Source organism: Oryctolagus cuniculus, chromosome 18 (genome assembly GCF_051225735.1).
Source record: "Oryctolagus cuniculus isolate XC-2025 breed Fujian yellow rabbit chromosome 18, ASM5122573v1, whole genome shotgun sequence".
Taxonomy (NCBI): Eukaryota; Metazoa; Chordata; class Mammalia; order Lagomorpha; family Leporidae; genus Oryctolagus; species Oryctolagus cuniculus.
The window spans coordinates 20,252,584-20,270,816 of NC_142884.1; the positions used below are offsets into that span (position 1 = coordinate 20,252,584).

Below are 18,233 nucleotides of genomic sequence, written 5' to 3' on the forward strand. Positions count from 1 at the left end.
CACAATGCCAATCCTAGACTCTTTGCTTTAGAATATGCCAGAAATACTGTCTAGATTCTAACATGTAAGATGCATCCAAGTATTAGTTGTTGAATGAATGAATCAAGTGTCCATTTGAATGTAGCCCACATGTCCAGAATGTTCGACCAGGCAACAGAAGCCAAGAAAGGCCAGCACGAGGAGAGCAGCGCTCATTTCTGCTCCCGGCCAGGCCCGTGTCGGGCAGTAGGTGCCCAGCAGTGGCCGAGGCCGTCACAGATCTGCCGCAGGGAGGTTCGCTCAGTGTGTGCAGGGGCAGGGGAGCTGCGTGAGCTGGGCTGGCTGAGGCTGGAGGACCGAGCAGGGAGCAGCAGCCTCGAGGGGCTGGAGGAGCCTGGCGAGCTGGGGTGCAGGGAGCAAGGAGACGGTGGGGGTGAGGCGCTAGCTGGGCGCTGGCTGAGCGCCGGCAGCCGGGGGTGGAGTGCACGTGAGGCCCTCCTGCTTGGGGTCTCAAGGCGGCGGAGGCCCAGTGGGAACTGGGCAGAAAGTGAGCAGGAGGTGGAGGGACTTCCTGGCTGCGATGCGGGGCTGTAGCCTCTTCCCCGCCCCCCCAGGCCTAAGCCCAGAGTTGCCAAGTGAGGCTCCCTGTTCCAGTTCCACACTGGTGAGTGATGGCAGGGGGTTAACTAATTAGGGTCTGAGGAGCAGAGAGGAAACAGGATGCGCTGGGAGACTTTCATCAGTGGCGTAATTAACAGGCTCCTTGCCTGGGGCTGCTTCACACCACAGCGTCCCCAAGCCCTGGGCCTGACCTGGGCCTGACCAGGATGTGGGGCAGAGAGAAGAGGGGGAGGAGTCTCCGTGTCTCCCACCCCCACCGTATGTATGGGAGTGGGGCAGTTCCTGACCTGGCGTCTGGCAGGGTCTCTGCTCCCTTGCCCTGGGCAGCAAGAGGAGTGAGGTGGCCCAGAGAGTGGGTCCAGGCCAGAAGTGCTGCCTTGCCCAGCTGCACCGTCCAGGTGGCCTCCCCCACCTGTAGGCTCCCAGGCGCCCCACAGTAGCTGCTATGACGTGTCTGTCCCAGGCCAACCTGGTTTCCACTGATTCGCTCGTAGCCCCTCCCCAGGGTGGGGGAGTAGGGTAATTGCCCCCCTGGCCCCAGGAAGTACTCTCCCTCACGCTGTCCCCCTCCTGCCCAGACGCAGACCTGACCTTTGAGCAGACGGCGTGGGGTGACAGTGGTGTGTATTACTGCTCCGTGGTCTCGGCCCAGGACCTCCAGGGGAACAATGAAGCCTACGCAGAGCTCCTCGTCCTGGGTGAGTGAGGCGGCCCCCGGGGGCCTTGTGTCCGCTCCTGTGTGTCCGTGTGTCCGTCCCCTGCCCTGCAGCTCACTCTCCGGGCCCTGTCGCCTGCTTTGCTGTCCCCTCGCGGCACCGCCAGTCACTCGGGCTTCTCCGTGTCCTGCACCCCAGGCAGGGCCCCTTGCCACTGGGGTGGGTTCACGTCAGCCAGAGCCAGACTTGGGGTGGCGAGAACTGGAGACTCCGCCTGGCCCAACCTCGCCCCTGGAAAACACACGTGTGCTCAGGGTGGCCTGCAGTGATTGGGGAGGGTTGATGGGGCGTATGGTTGTCTCTCAGCACCCATTGGTGATCGGCTCTAGGACCACAGATTCTGACCTGGGAGGCTGTGGGGTCCCCTGTTTGCATATAACCCACACACCTGCTCCTAGGTAATATGTAATACATTGTAATGGCTGCCGCAATACTTGTTACAGTCCCGGGTTCCGGGAAGGATGCAGAGGGAAAAGTCCCTGCCTGTTCTCCACGGCTGCATGTGCTTTTCCCAATATTCTTTTTTTTTTTTCAAGATTTATTTATTTATTTGAAAAGCAGAGTTACAGAGAGGCAGAGAGAGAGAGAGAGGTCTTCAATCCACTGGTTCACTACTGCAACGGCCAGAGCTGTGCCAGTGTGAAGCCAGGAGCCAGGAGCTTCTTCAGGGTCTTCCACGCAGGTGCAGGGGCCCAAGCACTTGGGCCACCTTCCACTGCTTTCCCAGGCAATGGCAGAGAGCTGGATTAGAAGTGGAGCAGCCAGGACACGAACCGGCGCCCATATGGGATGCCAGCACTGCAGGTGGAGGTTTTACCCTCTACGCCACTGCACCAGGTCCTCCCCATCCCTCACCCCCCAGTATTCTTGACCCACTGTTGGTTGATTCCAAGGAGGCAGAACCGGTAGATGCAGAGGGCTGACCTCATAACTGGGAGGAGGCAGGGCTACCTCGCACCCGGGAGCCCTCGCCCAAGTTCCTGGAGAGCTCTGCCGTCTGTCCTGCTGGGTGGTGCTCTGTGGCCAGCGCAGGGTATGAAAGTTTGAGTGTGGCTGCCAGGCTGCCTCCAGATGCCCAGGGCACATGGGGTCTCCTCCAGCCCCCTGCCCTGTGCTGGGGGATGCTGCCCAGTGCCCGGCGCCCTGGTGTAAGCCGGCGCGTGGTCTCTTACCACAGATGTGGTATGTGAGGGGCACGCATGTGGGAATGAGCACAGGCTGGAGTCACACCCAGGGATGCCCATGCGGCCAGGTTCACATGGGGCGGTGGCACCTGTGCCCCAGCGACCCCGGCGCCTCTGTGTGGCCTTCAGTAAGACACACAATCTGCAGGAACAGTTCTCAAAATTTAGGCTCAGAACCCATTTATACTGTTTACTATTGGGGACCTCAAAGAATTTCAAGGTTTTGTGGCTTACATGCATGGTTGCTTAACATATTAGAAATGGAAACCGGGAAACAAAAAGAAAAATGGAGAGAGAGAGATCCTATCCATCCACTAGTTCACTCCCCAGCTGCCCCAGGGCTGAAGCTGGAGCCAGGAACTTGATCCAGCTCTCCCACGTGGGTGGCGGGAACCCAAATACTTGAGCCCTCCCTGCTGCCTCCCAGGGTCTGCATTAGCAAGAAGCTGGAGTCGGGGGCTGGCACTGTGGCGTAGCAGGTTGAACTGCCACCTGCGATGCCAGTCCCATGTGAGTGCTGGTTTGGGTCCCAGCTGTTCCGCTTCCAATCCAGTACCCTGCTGGTGGCCTGGGAAAAGCAACGGAGGATGGCCCAAGGGCTTGGGTCCCTGCCACCCCCATGGCAGACCCAGGTGAAGCTCCTGGCTCCTGGCTTCAGCCTGGCCCAGCCCCAGCCATTGCAGGCATCTGGGAAGCGAACCAGTGGATGGAATATCTTTCTGTCTCTCTTTCCCTCTCTAACTCTGATTTCAAATGAGTAAATAAACCTTAAACAAAACAACTGGAGTCAGGAGCCGGAGCTGGGAATGAAAGCCCGGTGCTCCGTGTGGGACGTGGGCGTCCTAACTGGCGTTTGAACTGCTCGGCTAAATGCCCACCTCCTGAAGCTGGGAGATTGGTTCTGGAACATGAGATACGTGGCACATAGTCCACGAGCCAGCCTCGCCAGGAGGGATCCAGTGTACACTCCTGAGAGAACCAGAGTGAAGTCGCTGCTGCGCCCCCCCCCAGTAGAGGCATACGGTGCCACACACGTAAACTCTGGAGACAGCCGTGTGTGCGTGCCCGAGCCCGCCCCCGCCCCCACGCCCACGCACGCTGTGATGCTGTGGGTTCAGAGCTCCTGCAGGGAGGCAGGAACCTGGTCCTGAATGTAGACAGGTGGCAGCGTGTGTGAGCTGAAGTGGACCCCCCTGAGTCACCTTTAAGGCCACAGCACTTTTGCCATCTTGGGCCCATTCCTCCACTTAAACAAAAAAAAGATTGTGTTGTACGGTTGTGTTATTTTATCTTTTAAAAAGAGTTGTTAGAAAGGCAGTTAGAGGCCAGCGCCGCGGCTCACTAGGCTAATCCTCCGCCTTGCGGCGCTGGCACACCGGGTTCTAGTCCCGGTCGGGGCGCCGGATTCTGTCCCAGTTGCCCCTCTTCCAGGCCAGCCCTCTGCTGTGGCCCGGGAGTGCAGTGGAGGATGGCCCAGGTGCTTGGGCCCTGCACCCCATGGGAGACCAGGAAAAGCACCTGGCTCCTGGCTCCTGCCATCGGATCAGCGCGGTGCGCCGGCCGCAGCGCGGCAGCCATTGGAGGGTGAACCAATGGCAAAGGAAGACCTTTCTCTCTGTCTCTCTCTCTCACTGTCCACTCTGCCTGTCAAAAAAAAAAAAAAAAAAGAAAAGAAAGGCAGGCAGTTAGAGATCTTCCCGTCTGAAGACAATTCTGTATTATATATCCAGGATTTTTATATTTTTTGGCTTTAAAAAGAAACCATTCATATGGGCACCAGGATCCCCTTTGCCCAGCAGACCAGGCCGGCCCCTGTGGCCTGGCTTGGAGCCCCAAGGGCCCTGCGGGGGAAAGGCAGTGGGCCTCTGGGGATGCGGTTGGGACAACTGTGGCAGAGCGCCGGTCGGTTAAGGCTGGAAGCCTCCCACCTGACAGCTCCCATGTGGGCGGGGCAGAGGGCACAGGACACTCATACCCTGCCCTGCCGCGACCCCCGCAGGGCCCACCTGGCACTGGGCAGGGCGGCCTGGGCTGGCTCTGGCCAGCGTAATCTGTTTCTCTTTTGTCCCTCCAGGCAGGACCTCAGGGGTGGCTGAGCTCTTACCTGGTTTTCAGGCGGGGCCCATGGAAGGTACGGGGGTGGAGCCCTGAGTGTGGGTTCTCTGAGGAACCCCACACACTGCTGCTGTGTCGGGTGTTCCCCCACCCCCTAGACACCGCTGCTGTGGACCCCACTAACCCTGCCCGACTCCCACTCACCGGGCTCGGGGCTGGGCTGGCTGAGGGGCCTGGGGTGCAGGCAGGGGCTCCTGTGACTGGCGCCCGCGGTGCTCTTCGGGGTTGGGCGCTGGGCTGCTGGCGTGCTGTCCCGTGGGGAGGCTACAGTCTGTCTTGCTCTGGCCATGTCGCCTCTTGTTTCTGCCCTACCTGGACCCCAGCGTGGGGGGTGGGTGGGCTCCCTAATTTGGGGACTGGCCTCGGTCATACAGGGGTTGGTGCCCTCTGCAGCTGTGCCCTAGCCTCTGACATTGGGAGAACCCAGCAGGAACCTCAGGTTCCCTAGGGAGCTTTGCGAACACACGCCCCACCCACCCAACCCCTGCCCTGCCCCGCCCCTGCCCCTTGCACGTGGCCCGGCTCAGGGCCTGTTCCCCCATCTCTCGTAGACTGGCTCTTTGTGGTCGTGGTCTGCCTGGCCGGCTTCCTCGTCTTCCTCCTGCTGGGGATCTGCTGGTGTCAGTGCTGCCCGCACACCTGCTGCTGCTACGTCAGGTGTCCCTGCTGCCCGGACAAGTGCTGCTGCCCCGAGGCCCGTAAGTGCCCCCCACACGGCCACCCCCACTCGGCCTCCCTCCTGGGGGCTGGAGGGGAGGAGGTGGCTGTCCGCCTGCCCCCAGGACAGTGCCACTGCCCTGGAGGTCGCGAGGTAAGCAGCTGGAAGGCAGGCAGGCCAGAGAGGATCTACCGTCTTAGACAATCATTTACGGACTCCAACTTTGAACTCTCATTTATTTATTGAGACCTTTCTGAGAGTATAATCCATGCACACGGCAAAAAAGCAAACGTCCAACAGTGTGAGGCAGCGTTCACAGGAAAGTAAAGCCCCCTTAGAAACAAAACTTTAACAGAATAAGCAGCCAGGCAGGGTTAACGGCACCAGGTAACAGCAGCAGCAAAAAGCCGCGGCCGCACACACACTGCACATGGGACAAAGATGCATCCAGCCCTTCCGGGGCGTGGGGATGGGGGTGGGTGTATCCGTGGAGGGCTGGGGATGGCCGTGGGGCCAGGGAGGGAAGGGACAAGGAAACTCAGCAGGAGGGGAGGGAGACGGCTCCCTCCCACGGCTGCTGCCGGTCCCCTGTTAACTTCCCTCTGCGCCCGGCCCATGTCGCACCTGTAGTAACGCGCACAGGTGGCAGTCAGGGAAGGGGTCTGTCCTGACCTGCCTGGAAGCTCGGTGGCTTTCCCTGTCCCTGTCCCATCCTCTGTGATGTGGAGCTCATGGGGCAGAGTCCAGGGGTCTGGCGCCCTGCGGCAGCGCTCAGCCGGAGGCTCCGCTGTAGGGCACCGCAGGGGCCAGCAGCGGCAGTGCCCCCGGGCCATGGTGCAAGTCGCACAAGCACAGTGCTCTCGGCCCTGAGCCACGTGCGAATCCTCCCCTTGGAGGTCCCGGGCACCTGCGGTGCCGTGAGCGTATCCAGAAGACTTTAAGTGCCCGCGTCCTGAGACCCTGGCACCCCGAGGGTGATGGGAGCCCTGGGGGAGCTACAGCTCTCCCGCCAACAGGGCCCATCTCCCCCTTACTTTCCTGCTGGAGCCCCAAGGAGGCAGTGACCCGCCTGCAGCCCGGGACTCTGCCAACAGAAGCCAGCTTCTTGCCCTGGGGAAGGTGGAAGCAAAAAGGACTTGCCCTTGAGCTGTGGGCCAAGAGCCAGTGGGTGGGAGGGAGTGGGAGCCACTGCAGCTACTCCCCTGCTGGCCGCCGCCCTCGAGCGTCTGCCCGACTCCCCTTCCGTGCAGCTGGCCCGGAGGATGTCCTCGCAGGCCCAGGAACCACGAGATGCGCCATTTTCCTAGAGCAGGCGCTTGGCTGCCGTTGGGGAGCCTGGTTCCGGCGTGGGGACTGCAGTGGACCCTGCATGAAGGCTTTATCTGCAGGCCCAGGGTGGCCACGTCCTGCTGGGGTGATTGCAGAGAGAACTGTATGTAAACCGTCCACTCGGCAAATGCCTGGTGAACTGCCATCCTGTTGGGGAGATCCGCCTGCCAGGCTGGGGCCCAGCACCTGTGCCGGTCACACAGCAGGGCCTGTGGCCCTGAGAAAGAAGTATGACAGCAAGGGTCCAAGTGCTGAGGGACGCTCCTCCGCCCGCGGGGTGGGACGGAGGGCCAGGCGCTGTCAGTGAAGGGCAGCAGGACTCCTGGCCACCTTGTCATGGCGACTGTGTCCCCCCAGTGTATGCTGCTGGCAAAGCAGCCACCTCAGGCGTCCCCAGCATCTACGCCCCCAGCACCTACGCCTACCTCTCCCCTGCCAAGACCCCGCCCCCACCGCCAGCCATGATTCCCATGGGCCCTGTCTACAATGGCGGGTACCCTGCCGACTTCGACAGGAATAGCTCAGGTGAGGCCCACGTGAAGCAGGCGCTCCTGGGGTGGGGGCTGGGGGAGGGGAGGAGCTGGGAAGGCAGGTGGGCAGCCACTGACGGCCAGTCTCCCGCAGTTGGCGGCCACAGCTCGCAGGTACCTCTACTCCGTGACACTGACAGCGGTGTGACATCTGGTAAGCAGTGGTTCCAAGGCGGACATGCCTGTCGTGGGGCGGGCTGGGCTGGCCCACGGCCCACCCTCCCAAGCTGGCCACCTTTGCTCTGTCCCTAGAAGTCCGCAGTGGCTACAGGATTCAGGCCAACCAGCAGGATGACTCCATGCGGGTTCTGTACTACATGGAGAAAGAGCTGGCCAACTTCGACCCTTCTCGGCCAGGCCCTGCCAACGGCCGCGTGGAGCGGGGTGAGAAAGGGCTCTGGGCCTGGAGGGGCCCCCAGCCGGCCGGGGAGGTTCCCTCGCCGCAGGTCCCTGCCCGGGGCGGGGATGGGGGACGACTCGGCCAGACCCAGGCCTCCAGTATCAGTGACGCCCACCTCTCCCACAGCCATGAGCGAGGTCACCTCCCTCCACGAGGACGACTGGCGATCCCGGCCTCCCAGGGGTCCTGCCCTCAGCCCGGTCCGCGACGAGGAGTGGGGTCGCCACTCCCCGCGGAGTCCCAGGAGATGGGCCCAGGAGCCTCCCACCGAGCGTCCCAGCAGCGGCTGGGGGGCCGGACGGCCACGGGCGCGCTCTGTGGATGCGCTGGATGACCTCGCGCGCCCCGGCTCCAGCGAGTCGGGGACCAGGTCTCCCCCGAGCAGTGGGCGCAGAGGGCGGGCCTACGCGCCCCCCAGGAGCCGCAGCCGGGACGACCTCTACGACCGCGATGACCCGCGGGACTTCGCACCGTCCCGGAATCCCCGCTACGACGACGGCAGGGCCAGGGACCGCGCGCACGCCGACTCCAGGGCGCGCTACCCCAGGTCCCGGGACTCTCGGGACGATGGCTCCCGAGCCGGGGACCCCCCATACGACGCGCGACTCGTAGAAGAGGCTTTGCGGAAAAAGGGGTCCGGGGAGAAGCGGCGGCCCTACCGAGAGGAGGAAGAGGAGGAGGACGACTACCCCGCCGCGCCGCCCCCGTACTCCGAGACCGACTCGCAGGCCTCCCGCGAGCGCAGGCTGAGGAAGGTGAGCGCGGGGCGGCGCCGGCCCCCGCGGGCCCCCTGTCCTGCGGGCCCCCGGCGCTCACCCTTCTTTCCTTCTTTCTCCCTTGCAGAACTTGGCCCTGAGCCGGGAGAGCTTAGTCGTCTGAGCTCACGTTTTGTATGCAGCTTTTGTATTTTTTTTTTTTTTAAACTCAACGCACTACAGATGGAGCCCCTCCCCTCCTAGGTCTAATAAAGTTTACAACCACAAGGCCTGAGTGTCAGACGAGCGTCTGTACAGCAGTGGGTGCGAGGTGCGGGAGTTGAGGCGGCCGCGCGGCGCGCCCGGCCCACGCCGGGGCCCTCCTGCCCCGGGGCCCGGAGGCCGAGCCCGAGCGCGCCCTCTCGCTCTTCCAGGACAGTACGTGCCCCACGCGCCGCCGCCCGCCCAGCGTGCGCGCCCCGGCCCCGCCCAGCGTGCGCATGCGCCCCGGGCCGCCGCCTTCGCGCGCAGCGGCCCTGCCTCCGGGAGCGCGCGTGCGCGCCCTCCTCCCCGGCCGCCCGGCCCGCCCCTCCCCCCCGACCTACTTTGCCATCTCCAAACCCCGGCAGGCCTGCCTGGTCCCCGGCGGCCAGGGCCCCCTCTCTGGGCCCTCGTGGCGTTCCAGCCGGGCCCGCGTTCCACCCGGGGTGCACGCGGCGGGGGCGACCTCGTGGCCCGCGGAGACCCGGGCCCGCGCGCGCGCCCGCTCGCCCGCCATCGGAGACGAACAGCGCGCGCGCTCCCCGGGGGCTGCCCTCCCCCCGCGCGCGTCGGGCCCGGGCTCGCGCCGCCGCCGCCGCCGCGCGCGCGCAGCTCAAGTAAAGGAGGAAAAAAAAGGGGGAAAAAATAGAAAGCGGCGGCGGCTGCAGCAGCGATCCGCCGCCGGACTGGGCCAGGCCGGGCGGCGGACGCGCGAGCCGGCGATCCGGGCGCGAGGCGGCGGCCATCCAGGGCGGGCCGAGCTCAAAAAAACAAAGTCGCGGCGGCGGCGGCCGCGGCTGCCCGGGGAAGGAGGCCCGAGGGCCGCGTGCAGAGGGCGGGGGGCGGCCGCGCCGCGTCCCGGGGCCTCGGGCCGCCGGCAGCCGGCGGGCGGGCGGAGGCGGCAGGAGGCGGCGGCTGCAGGAGCGGCGGCGGCGGCGGCGGCATCTCCTCCTCACATGACCCCACTGTTTGTCCCCGTGATCAGCGCGAGCGGCTCCCGTGTCTCCTCCGTCCCCTCCTGCCGCGCGGCGTGAGCGCCGGGCTCGGGGGCCCCCCCGGCCGCCCGCCCCCTCCCCTCCCTCCCTCCCTCCCCTCCCCTCCCCTCCCCCCCGGGCCCCGCGCCCCCCCCGCCCCCACCCCCCCATGGACATGCTGGACCCGGGTCTGGATCCCGCTGCCTCGGCCACCGCTGCCGCCGCCGCCAGGTAAGAGCGCCCGGCCGGCCCGTGCCCCCGCGCGCCCCGGCCCCGGCCCTGTGGCCCGCCGGCCGGCCGCCATGATCCCGAGCGGCCGCCGGGCCCAGCTCAAAATGGAGGCCGCGAGGGAGGGGGCCCCGGGGCCCGACGGCCCCGGCCCGGGTCGGGGTCCCGGCCGCCGGCGGGGCGGGGCGGGCGGAGGGCCCCGCAGCGGGGCGCAGGGCCGGGGGCGCGGGCAGCCCCGAGCCCCTCGTCTTCCTCTCCTTCCTGTGCTAGTCACGACAAGGGACCCGAGGCAGAGGAAGGCGTCGAGCTGCAGGAAGGTGAGTGCTGGCGGGCGCCCTCCCGCCCTGGGCCGCGGCCCGCGCTCGCGCAGGGGCCCGGGGGCGCCCTGGCCCCGCGCGACCGCTGACCACCCGCCCTTACCCGCCTCGGACCGCAGGCGGGGACGGCCCTGGGGCGGAGGAGCAGACGGCGGTGGCCATCGCCAGCGTCCAGCAGGCGGCGTTCGGCGACCACAACATCCAGTACCAGTTCCGCACAGAGAATAATGGAGGACAGGTGAGGCGGCAGCGGCCCGGGAGCCCCGCGCGGGAGCGGGGCTGAGCCGAGGGTCTTAAGCCGCGTGGGTGGGAGAGGCTGGTGCCGGGCCCGGGCGGGGACCCCAGCGCCGGTCTCGCTGCTCTGCCGCCCCCTGCAGGTGACGTACCGCGTAGTCCAGGTGACTGATGGTCAGCTGGACGGCCAGGGAGACACGGCTGGTGCCGTCAGCGTCGTGTCCACCGCTGCCTTCGCGGGGGGGCAGCAGGCTGTGACCCAGGTGGGTGTGGACGGGGCCGCCCAGCGCCCCGGGCCCGCCGCTGCCTCTGTGCCTCCAGGTCCCGCAGCGCCCTTCCCTCTGGTAGGTGCCCGCCTCTAGGGGTGCGGCGGGATGGAGTGGGCAGGGGGCCTGCCTCTGGGGAGCCCCGGGAGCAAGGCAGGGGGATGCAGACGCTGCCTCGGGCCCTGTGGGGTCCAGTCCCTGAGGTGGAGGCGGTGGAACCTCTTAGAAGGCGTCTCTTCGCCTGTAACATGGGAATGTCTCTAAGAGCAGCCAAGTTTCTAGGGCCTTGTGAGATGCATGACACAGTGGTGTGGGGGTGGGCCCAGAGTTTGCAGTCCAGAGAGCCCATGAGGACGGAGACACTGAGGGCCGCCCTGTCCTCGCCTCCTCCTCAGGCTGTGATCCAGAACCCCTTCAGCAATGGCGGGAGCCCCGCAGCCGAGGCTGTCAGCGGCGAGGCGCGATTCGCCTACTTCCCGGCCTCCAGCGTGGGAGACACCACGGCCGTGTCTGTGCAGACCACAGAGCAGAGCCTGCAGGCTGGAGGTGAGAAGATGAAGCAGCTGGGGGGTGGCGGGGAAGGAGGCGTGGGGCTCAGCAGGCAGGTGCACCCCCAGCCCGCTCCCGCCCCGGGCCCAGCTTGGTGCCGACCCACGTGTTCCCCGCAGGTCAGTTCTACGTCATGATGACGCCCCAGGACGTGCTGCAGACGGGAACGCAGAGGACGATCGCGCCCCGCACGCACCCCTACTCCCCGTACGTGCGGTGGACTCGGGGGGCCCCAGGAAAGGAGGCTTTTCCAGAATGGGAACTGGGCCCATGGTGTCTTCTTGGGCCTGTTTCTGCTTTTCTCTTGTCCCTCTGTGTGCGTGGATCTGCCCTGCAGAGCTCTCCGAGTGCTTCGCGAATGCCAGGAGAGACGGGCCTGAGGGAGTAAGGCCGCTGTCTCTCTTCTGCCGTTGTAGAAAAATCGACGGAACCAGAACCCCCCGGGATGAGAGAAGGAGAGCGCAGCACAATGAAGGTGAGGACGGCGGGCCCAGCCACAGCCCCCCAGGAGGCTGCGTCACCGACAGGGAGGGGCCCCCTCTCCACGTGGCAGCTGTCGGGCGCACGCCCCTTGCCCCTGCCTGGGAGGCCTCAGGCAGCCGTGTGGTGCCAGGGAGCAGAGCGCAGAGAGAGGCCCATGCCTCAGCCTTCCCAGAAGCACCCACCCTGAGGTGCGCAGCCCCTGGTCCTGCCGCCTGGTCTCTGCCTTACCGCCGCCGCCGCCGTGGGCACAGCGCCTGCCCGTGCCAGGGCAGCGCTTACACCCAGACAACCAGCTCTCGACAAATATTTACTGGCCGTGGATTCCAGGCTGGGCCGCGTGGGCCCCAGGCCAGGCCTGGAGTCTGGCCTGGAGCGTCGAGGAGGCAGGGGTGGGGGGGGAGGCTTGGGTCTGACAGATGCTGCTGGAGGAGGGGATGAGGCCACCCCAGGAAGCCATGGTCGGGAGCCCGTACGCGGGAGGAGGTGGCGGAGTGGGCCGGGCTGCTTCGTGGGTACTGGTCTGGTTGTGGCATAGGTTCCACGTGGCATGTCTTGGGAGGGAAGCTGGGGCTGGGGCCTCGAGTGTCATGGTGGAGCCGGGTGCTGAAGGTGCTTAGTGGTGGTGGGCGGCTGCTCAGCCGTGAACTTGCTCGGTCAACGCGTACGTACCGTGGGACCGCACCTGCTAGGACAGGAGGTCTCGGCTCTCCGGGGCGGGAGACAGAGCTGTCCATGGCTGCGGTGTGACGTCAGGTCACAGGTCACGTGAAGGAGCACGAGGCTGGGTCAGGAGGTGGCGAGTCATGGCGCTGTGTCCTCCGAGGGCCCAGTGTGGGCCTTGGCAAACAGGCCCTCGGGGGTCTGGGGAAGAGCCCCAGGCAGGGGGTCTCGGGCCTCGAGCTGGAGCCAGCAGGGCAGGCTCGGAGGGTGAGGGAGAGGCCCTCCCAGGGCGGCTGCCCTGCCCCTGTGCGACGCGAAGCCCCGGAGGCTGGGGCGGCAGGAGACACCTGCGGAGCCCTGGGCTCACTCGTGCTGGGTCAGTCAAGCGGACTCCGAGGCTTAGGAATGGGCTCTGTGCGGATGTCCGGGGGGAGCGAGTCTCAGCTTGGTTTGGGGCGTGGCACATGGGAAGGCCCTCCCTCCCGTGGGCTCCCGGCTTACCGGCGGTATGGTCTCGAGTGGGTTCCTGCTCTCTGCCTGCCCCGCTCCCTGTAAGATGGCACTGACCTGGCCGCTCGAGCTGACACGTGAGAGGCCCACGGCCGTGTGTGGTGTCCGCACGGTGGGACGGAAGTGACCAACACTTGTCACATGGCCTTCCCCTGGACATCGTGACCTTGCCCTTACCCGCAGCCGCATCCCGCCCGCCTCTCCCAGCCTGTAAACCACTGGAGCCGCCACCTGCCCCGCCCCCACCTCCCGGTGCCCTTGCCAGTCTGGCATGTCTGCAGAGCGGCTCCGTCCCACGGCACCCTCAATGACCTCACTGGCTGCTCCCCGCTGTGCCCCTCCTGTCCAACCCCTGACCCTCTGTACCCTTTGCCTCCCCTTCCCTGCCTGAGCCTCAGAGCAAGCTCCTCCCCTCCCCCTTCCTGGGACACTGGTTAGCAGGAGTGGAGAGGGACCTCCAGGGTGATCCGGGGTTCTGGGTGAGCGGAGCAGCAGGGTGGCCTGGGAGTTTGTGCATTCAGCAAGTTCTCCGGGTGGTTGATCACTGGGGCAAGGCTGCTGGGTGTTCTCAGGCGGGGTCCGGCCCCTGTGCCCAGGCGTGGGTGTGCGTCCTTCTCTGAGCAGCATGGGACTCAAGGCTGAGAGCCGCTTCCTGCTGTGCTCCCGCCCCTGGGTCCTGGTGAAGCTCGGAGCTGTGTTTCTGCTCCTTGCTTCTTTCCCGACCCCCGCTTTCATTGTCTGCCTGCAAGTCTTTGGGAGGCCAGGCACGGCCCAGGCTTTTTTTTTTTTAAAGGGTATTTTGGCGTGCTTTTTTTTTTTTTTTTTTTAAACAGAGTTACATAGAGGGAGAGACAAGAGAGGTCTTCCATCCTCTGGTTCACTTCCCAGGTGGCAGTAACAGCCGGGACTGGGCCAGGCCAAAGGCAGGAGCCTGGAGCTCAGTCCACTTCTCCCACACACGTGCAGGGGCCCAGGCATGTGGGCCATCCTCCGCTGTTCCCCAGGTGCATTAGCGGGGAGCTGGATCAGAAGTGGAGCAGCCGGGACTCGAACCGGCGCCCATATGGGATGGCTGTGTTGCAGATGGCAGCTTAACCAGCTGTGCCACAGTGCCGGCCCCCAGTCTTCTTGTCCCAAGCACCTTGCTGTCCCCTCCTGACGGAGAAGGAACGCTTCTCTCTCCAGAGCAGCACAGTTGTCACAGTCACCAGAGCCAGGGCCCCTTGCAACTCGACACTCCTCCCTCCTGTCCAGAAAAGCTGGCTTCATGTTCAGTGGGTTTCAAGTCCGCGTCCTGCCCCATTTCCCCTCTTTCCCATCACTTCTGGGTTCTGCAGGGGCCCCTCCCTGAGTCACACTCATGGATGCCTTATAGGTAGAGTCACGTGGGCTCCCGGTGCCCAGGGCACGTGGGCGCTGCCCGGGGACAGCCTCAGCTGTGACCGTGAGCTCTGGCTCCTTGCTGGCACGTCAGAATGCAGACTGAGAGAAGGCACAGCGCACGTCTTAGGTGAAATCTGATTTTTTTAAGTGTTGGACAGAAGTGCTTTTTCTGGTTCATTGATTGCCATTCTTCATGTTCCTAATTCGCCTCTTCTGCTTCAGGGCTAATTTGCTGAATTTTGCTGTGTGTGGTTTTTTTTCCTCTTAGTTTTTTAGATTATTTTAAGCTTTCCTGTTTTCCTCATCGAAGCCCTTGCTGTCGCAGGTTGTATTCTAGCTTCTGGGTCTGCCTCGTGTTTTGGATGAGTTGTGTTTTCACTGTCAATCAGATTGAAATATTTCCCCATTTTCCTTGTGATTTCTTTGACCCTTGGGTTATTTAGAAGTGTGTTGCTTAATTTCCAAAATATTGGTGGGATTTCTGGGTATCTTCCCAGTACTGTTCTTTGATTTAGTTCCATTGTTGTCAGGGAACCTACCTGTGCGGGTTCCCTCTTTGGAGCGTGTTGAGGCTTGTCTTGGGGCTCTGCTCACGGTCTGGCCTTGCGAGAGCATCTCAGGATCCTGTGTCTGCTGCGTTGTGGGGAGGCACCCTCAGTGCCAAGGTCAAGTTGGGTGAAAGCTGCATTTTCACGCTGAAGAGCTTGTGTGGAGTGGACCTGGCCTTGGTCCTAGCGGGTCTTCGTCCGTCTCAAATGTGCCTCTGATGGCAGGCGCTGGCCTTGCGGGAGGAGAGGATGGGGCCCAGGCCTAGGAGCAGGGTGCCCGGGGCCTTGACAACCTACTTTGACAGCCCGCGTGTCCCCGGTCTGTTCTCGGGTCACCTCTGCCGGGATCTCGCCACCCGCCTGCCTGCTGTTACGCAATGTTTCTCCCAAGTCTTTCTCTGAAGGTTCGTCCCACTTCCCACGCTGAAATGGTTGCTCCAGCCTGGGCATCCCTGGGGCACTGTGTACAGTCTGGAGCTGTAGTGCGCACGCCACAGGGCCAGCATCCCGCCTGCGTCTGTCCGCAGTGGTGCTGTTAGCGCCAGCAGCACGGAGCCCGGGCTCGCTTCCACCAGGACTGCAGCCCTGCGCGTGCTGGGGCAGGCAGTAGGCTTTTACGGAGTCAGTCCAAACTGAGACCTGCCGCCGTCCCTGCCCCTGGAGCCTGACAGGCGCACCTGTGAGACACAGCTGCAGCTCGGTGCCAGGCTGGGGGGCCGCAGAGGGGCTGAGATGCCTGTGGTTGAGGATGGGCTGCACCCCTGAGGTCTGAGCGCGCCACGGGGTTCCGCGATCCTGGGAGACAGGGCGTCCCTGGTGGCAGGGGTCCTCAGCAGCCCCCGGGCCTTGGCCTGACCTGGACAGAGCTCCACCCTCGGCGTGGCACTGGGGAGGTTTCAGAGGAAAGAGAAGAGGGAAGAGGAAGGAGAAGTGGGGGTGGGGGGGGTCCACACTGGAGGCAGCTGCTGCTCGGGCCACGTGGGAGGTGCTTGCATGTGGGAAGGGGCTGGTGGGCCAGAGGGGTGAGACCCAGAGGAGACAGGCGTTGCCACTGTTGGCCCTGAGTGTCCTTGAGGGAGCAGCACCTCCCCCACTCTCACTAGACCCCTGCCCGGAGCCTTTGGAAAGGCCCCTCCCCACCTCTCCAAGCCCCACCCGGCTCCACGCCCAGTGTCCGCTCTCCATCAACACCGCAAACCCCTTGAGCCCTCTGGGCAGGGGATGAGGCCCCGTGGGTGGGAGTTGGGGGTCACTGGCTTTGTTTTGTGTCCACACAGTGCCTGGTACTGTGTGTGCTTGGAAGGCCACGGAGGCCTGGCCCAGCCTTGTCTGGGCAGGGGTCCCAGGCTCCAGTGTGTGCAGACCCAGGGCAGGCCCTGAGCACGTGCCCGGCTGGGGGTGGGGGCAGCTGGCACTCGGCTGCAGGGTTTGGGTGACAGGGCGAACTTTCATGAAATAAACTATGAACGAGTTAAGGGGAATCTGGCGACCACTGGCCATGTTGGCCTTCAGTCTGGGGAGTGGGCACTGAGCTGCCGGGGCCCAGGCTTCAAGGAGGGCTCGGGTGGGACCAGACTTTGTTCTGTAAGGTGAGGAGCAGAGCAGGGTCATGGGAGATGCGGAGAACAAAGCTGGAGGGGCCTGGCCGCCTCGTGCCGCACAGAACAGGGGCCCGCACGGTCAGCGCTGCACCGTGCAGAAGCTGCCGGGGTGGGGTGCCCCAGTTTTCAAATGTTGCCTCAAGCTTTCAAAGCTACGTGGGGAGCCGCAGCTCCCAGCATCTGGCTCCTGCCCCGAGGGTGCGTGGCGGCTGAGGGTCTGGATTGCTTTGTTCTTTTTGGGATCCCTGTGAGGCCACCTGGGTGGGGGCGCGGTGGGGTGGGTTGGGGCGGGCCTGCCTGCGGTGAGTGCAGCCGGTGCAGCCGGCCTCCTGTGGTCGCCCCTGCAGTGGAGCGGAGGCGGAGGGACAAGATCAACAACTGGATCGTCCAGCTTTCGAAAATCATTCCAGATTGTAACGCAGACAACAGCAAGACAGGAGCGGTGAGTGTCCCCAGAGGCCCCAGCCCTCCGTCACTGTGGGGGCCCGGGCTGCCGCCGGTGCCTTGTCCCGGGGTGGTGCTCACGGCTGCCCTTGCCGCCCGCGCCCCAGAGCAAAGGAGGGATCCTGTCGAAGGCCTGTGATTACATCCGGGAGCTGCGCCAGACCAACCAGCGCATGCAGGAGACGTTCAAGGAGGCCGAGCGGCTGCAGATGGACAATGAGCTCCTGCGGCAGCAGGTGGGCTCCAGGGCCTGGAGCGGGGAGGGGGGTCCGGACGCCAGCAGCCAGCCCTGGCTCCCTGTCCCCTGTCGTGCCCACCAGATCGAGGAGCTGAAGAACGAGAACGCCCTGCTTCGAGCCCAGCTGCAGCAGCACAACCTGGAGATCGTGGGGGAGGGCGCCCGGCAGTGACGCCCGCCCCGTCCCGCCCACAGCTGCGTCGGCCTCGGCTGCCCCTTCCCCAGCCCTTAGCACAGAGAGGGACAGACGCCCCTCCCCCAGCTGCGTTTTTTATAGTAGATTTTTAACAAAAACGGGGAGAAATAATGCATTTCTGTGGATACATTGCCCACCGCCCTCCCCAACTTGGAAACAATATCCCCCCAACACGTCTGTCTGTCTGTCTCGCCCCGGCACTCCTGGTGGTCTCAGCTGGAGGCGAGAGGGAGGAGGACAGCGGCCCTGCCATACCTGCTGCCTCCTTGGGTCTCTGGAGGGACCGAGACAGGGTGCTTCGGGAAGGAGGGGAGTCTCTGGGGGGCCATCCCTGGGCCTGGGCCTAAGAGGGAGGCCGAGGCCCACCCCACCTCTTGTGTCTGGATCCCTGGTCCCCTTTGGGTGTGTGTGTGTATGCGTGTGTATGCGTGTGTGTGTGTGTGTGTGTTTTAATTTTCTTTATGAAAAAATGGACAAAAAAAATAGAGAGGTATTTAACTGCAATAAACTGGCCCCATGTGGCCCCCGCCTTGTCTGTCTGTGTGTCTGTCCATCTGAGTCCTGAGACAACCCGGGGTCTGCAGAGCCCTCTGTGGGCAGGACAGCGTCGGCCCCTGCCATCTGCACCCAGGACCCAGGCCGTTGTTTGGATGGAGAAAGGCAGGCCTGAATGTCCTCCAGAGGTGCATAGGTGGGGTGGGGCGGGGCACCGGGGTAAGGTCGTGGCCCGTGTTGTTGAAGGAGAGCCTGGGGTCTCCCTTGTCAGCAGTTCCAGAAAACAGACCTGGCTCCTGGGCTGAAGCCCTCCCCTCCGTGCTAGCCAATGGTGGGGCCTGGCCTTGAGCCCCCCACCCCCAGGGAGGGCAGGTGGCCAGAAAGCCAGGTTTGGCCCGTCAGCCTGTCGCCTCGCGCCGAGCCTCTGGCGCCTGTGCGTGACCCCTGCCCCGACTGATGATGAAACCTAGCCTGAGCTGGGATGCCACAGTGAGTGGGTGGCCGGGCTGGGGTCCCCCAGCCTCCTCTCACGAGGTCGAGGCCCCACAGTCCAGCCCACCCTGCAGAACCCAGCACCTCCCTGCCCCACCCCACGTGCCCCAGGGGGGTCTCTTCCCTC

General features: G+C 64.5%; 2 protein-coding genes across 6 annotated transcripts in view; both read left to right on the forward strand.

Annotated features, from left to right (window-relative positions):
* LSR (lipolysis stimulated lipoprotein receptor) overlaps positions 1-8,517 on the forward strand; it is a 12,859-nt gene extending 4,342 nt beyond the window's left edge. For 2 of the 5 annotated variants that reach the window (XM_008249492.5, XM_070062443.2), the window contains exons 3-10: positions 1,179-1,298; positions 4,575-4,631; positions 5,167-5,313; positions 6,960-7,127; positions 7,227-7,286; positions 7,385-7,516; positions 7,659-8,287; positions 8,376-8,517. In XM_008249492.5, coding sequence (XP_008247714.4) covers positions 1,179-1,298; positions 4,575-4,631; positions 5,167-5,313; positions 6,960-7,127; positions 7,227-7,286; positions 7,385-7,516; positions 7,659-8,287; positions 8,376-8,411 — 1,349 coding nt within the window. In that variant the 3' untranslated portion in view covers positions 8,412-8,517. The remainder of the gene's footprint in view (positions 1-1,178; positions 1,299-4,574; positions 4,632-5,166; positions 5,314-6,959; positions 7,128-7,226; positions 7,287-7,384; positions 7,517-7,658; positions 8,288-8,375) is intronic. The other 3 variants (XM_051836120.3, XM_089319330.1, XM_051836122.3) reach the window with 2 other exon arrangements.
* Positions 8,518-9,608: 1,091 nt separating this feature from the next.
* Positions 9,609-17,654, forward strand: USF2 (upstream transcription factor 2, c-fos interacting). The gene is made up of 10 exons (XM_051836124.3): positions 9,609-9,693; positions 9,961-10,007; positions 10,127-10,245; positions 10,385-10,585; positions 10,903-11,053; positions 11,176-11,263; positions 11,473-11,531; positions 16,589-16,683; positions 16,793-16,921; positions 17,006-17,654. The coding sequence occupies exons 1-10, from the start codon at positions 9,632-9,634 to the stop codon at positions 17,093-17,095; spliced, it is 1,041 nt and encodes a 346-aa protein (XP_051692084.1). The 5' UTR covers positions 9,609-9,631; the 3' UTR covers positions 17,096-17,654.
* Positions 17,655-18,233: the final 579 nt, after the last annotated feature.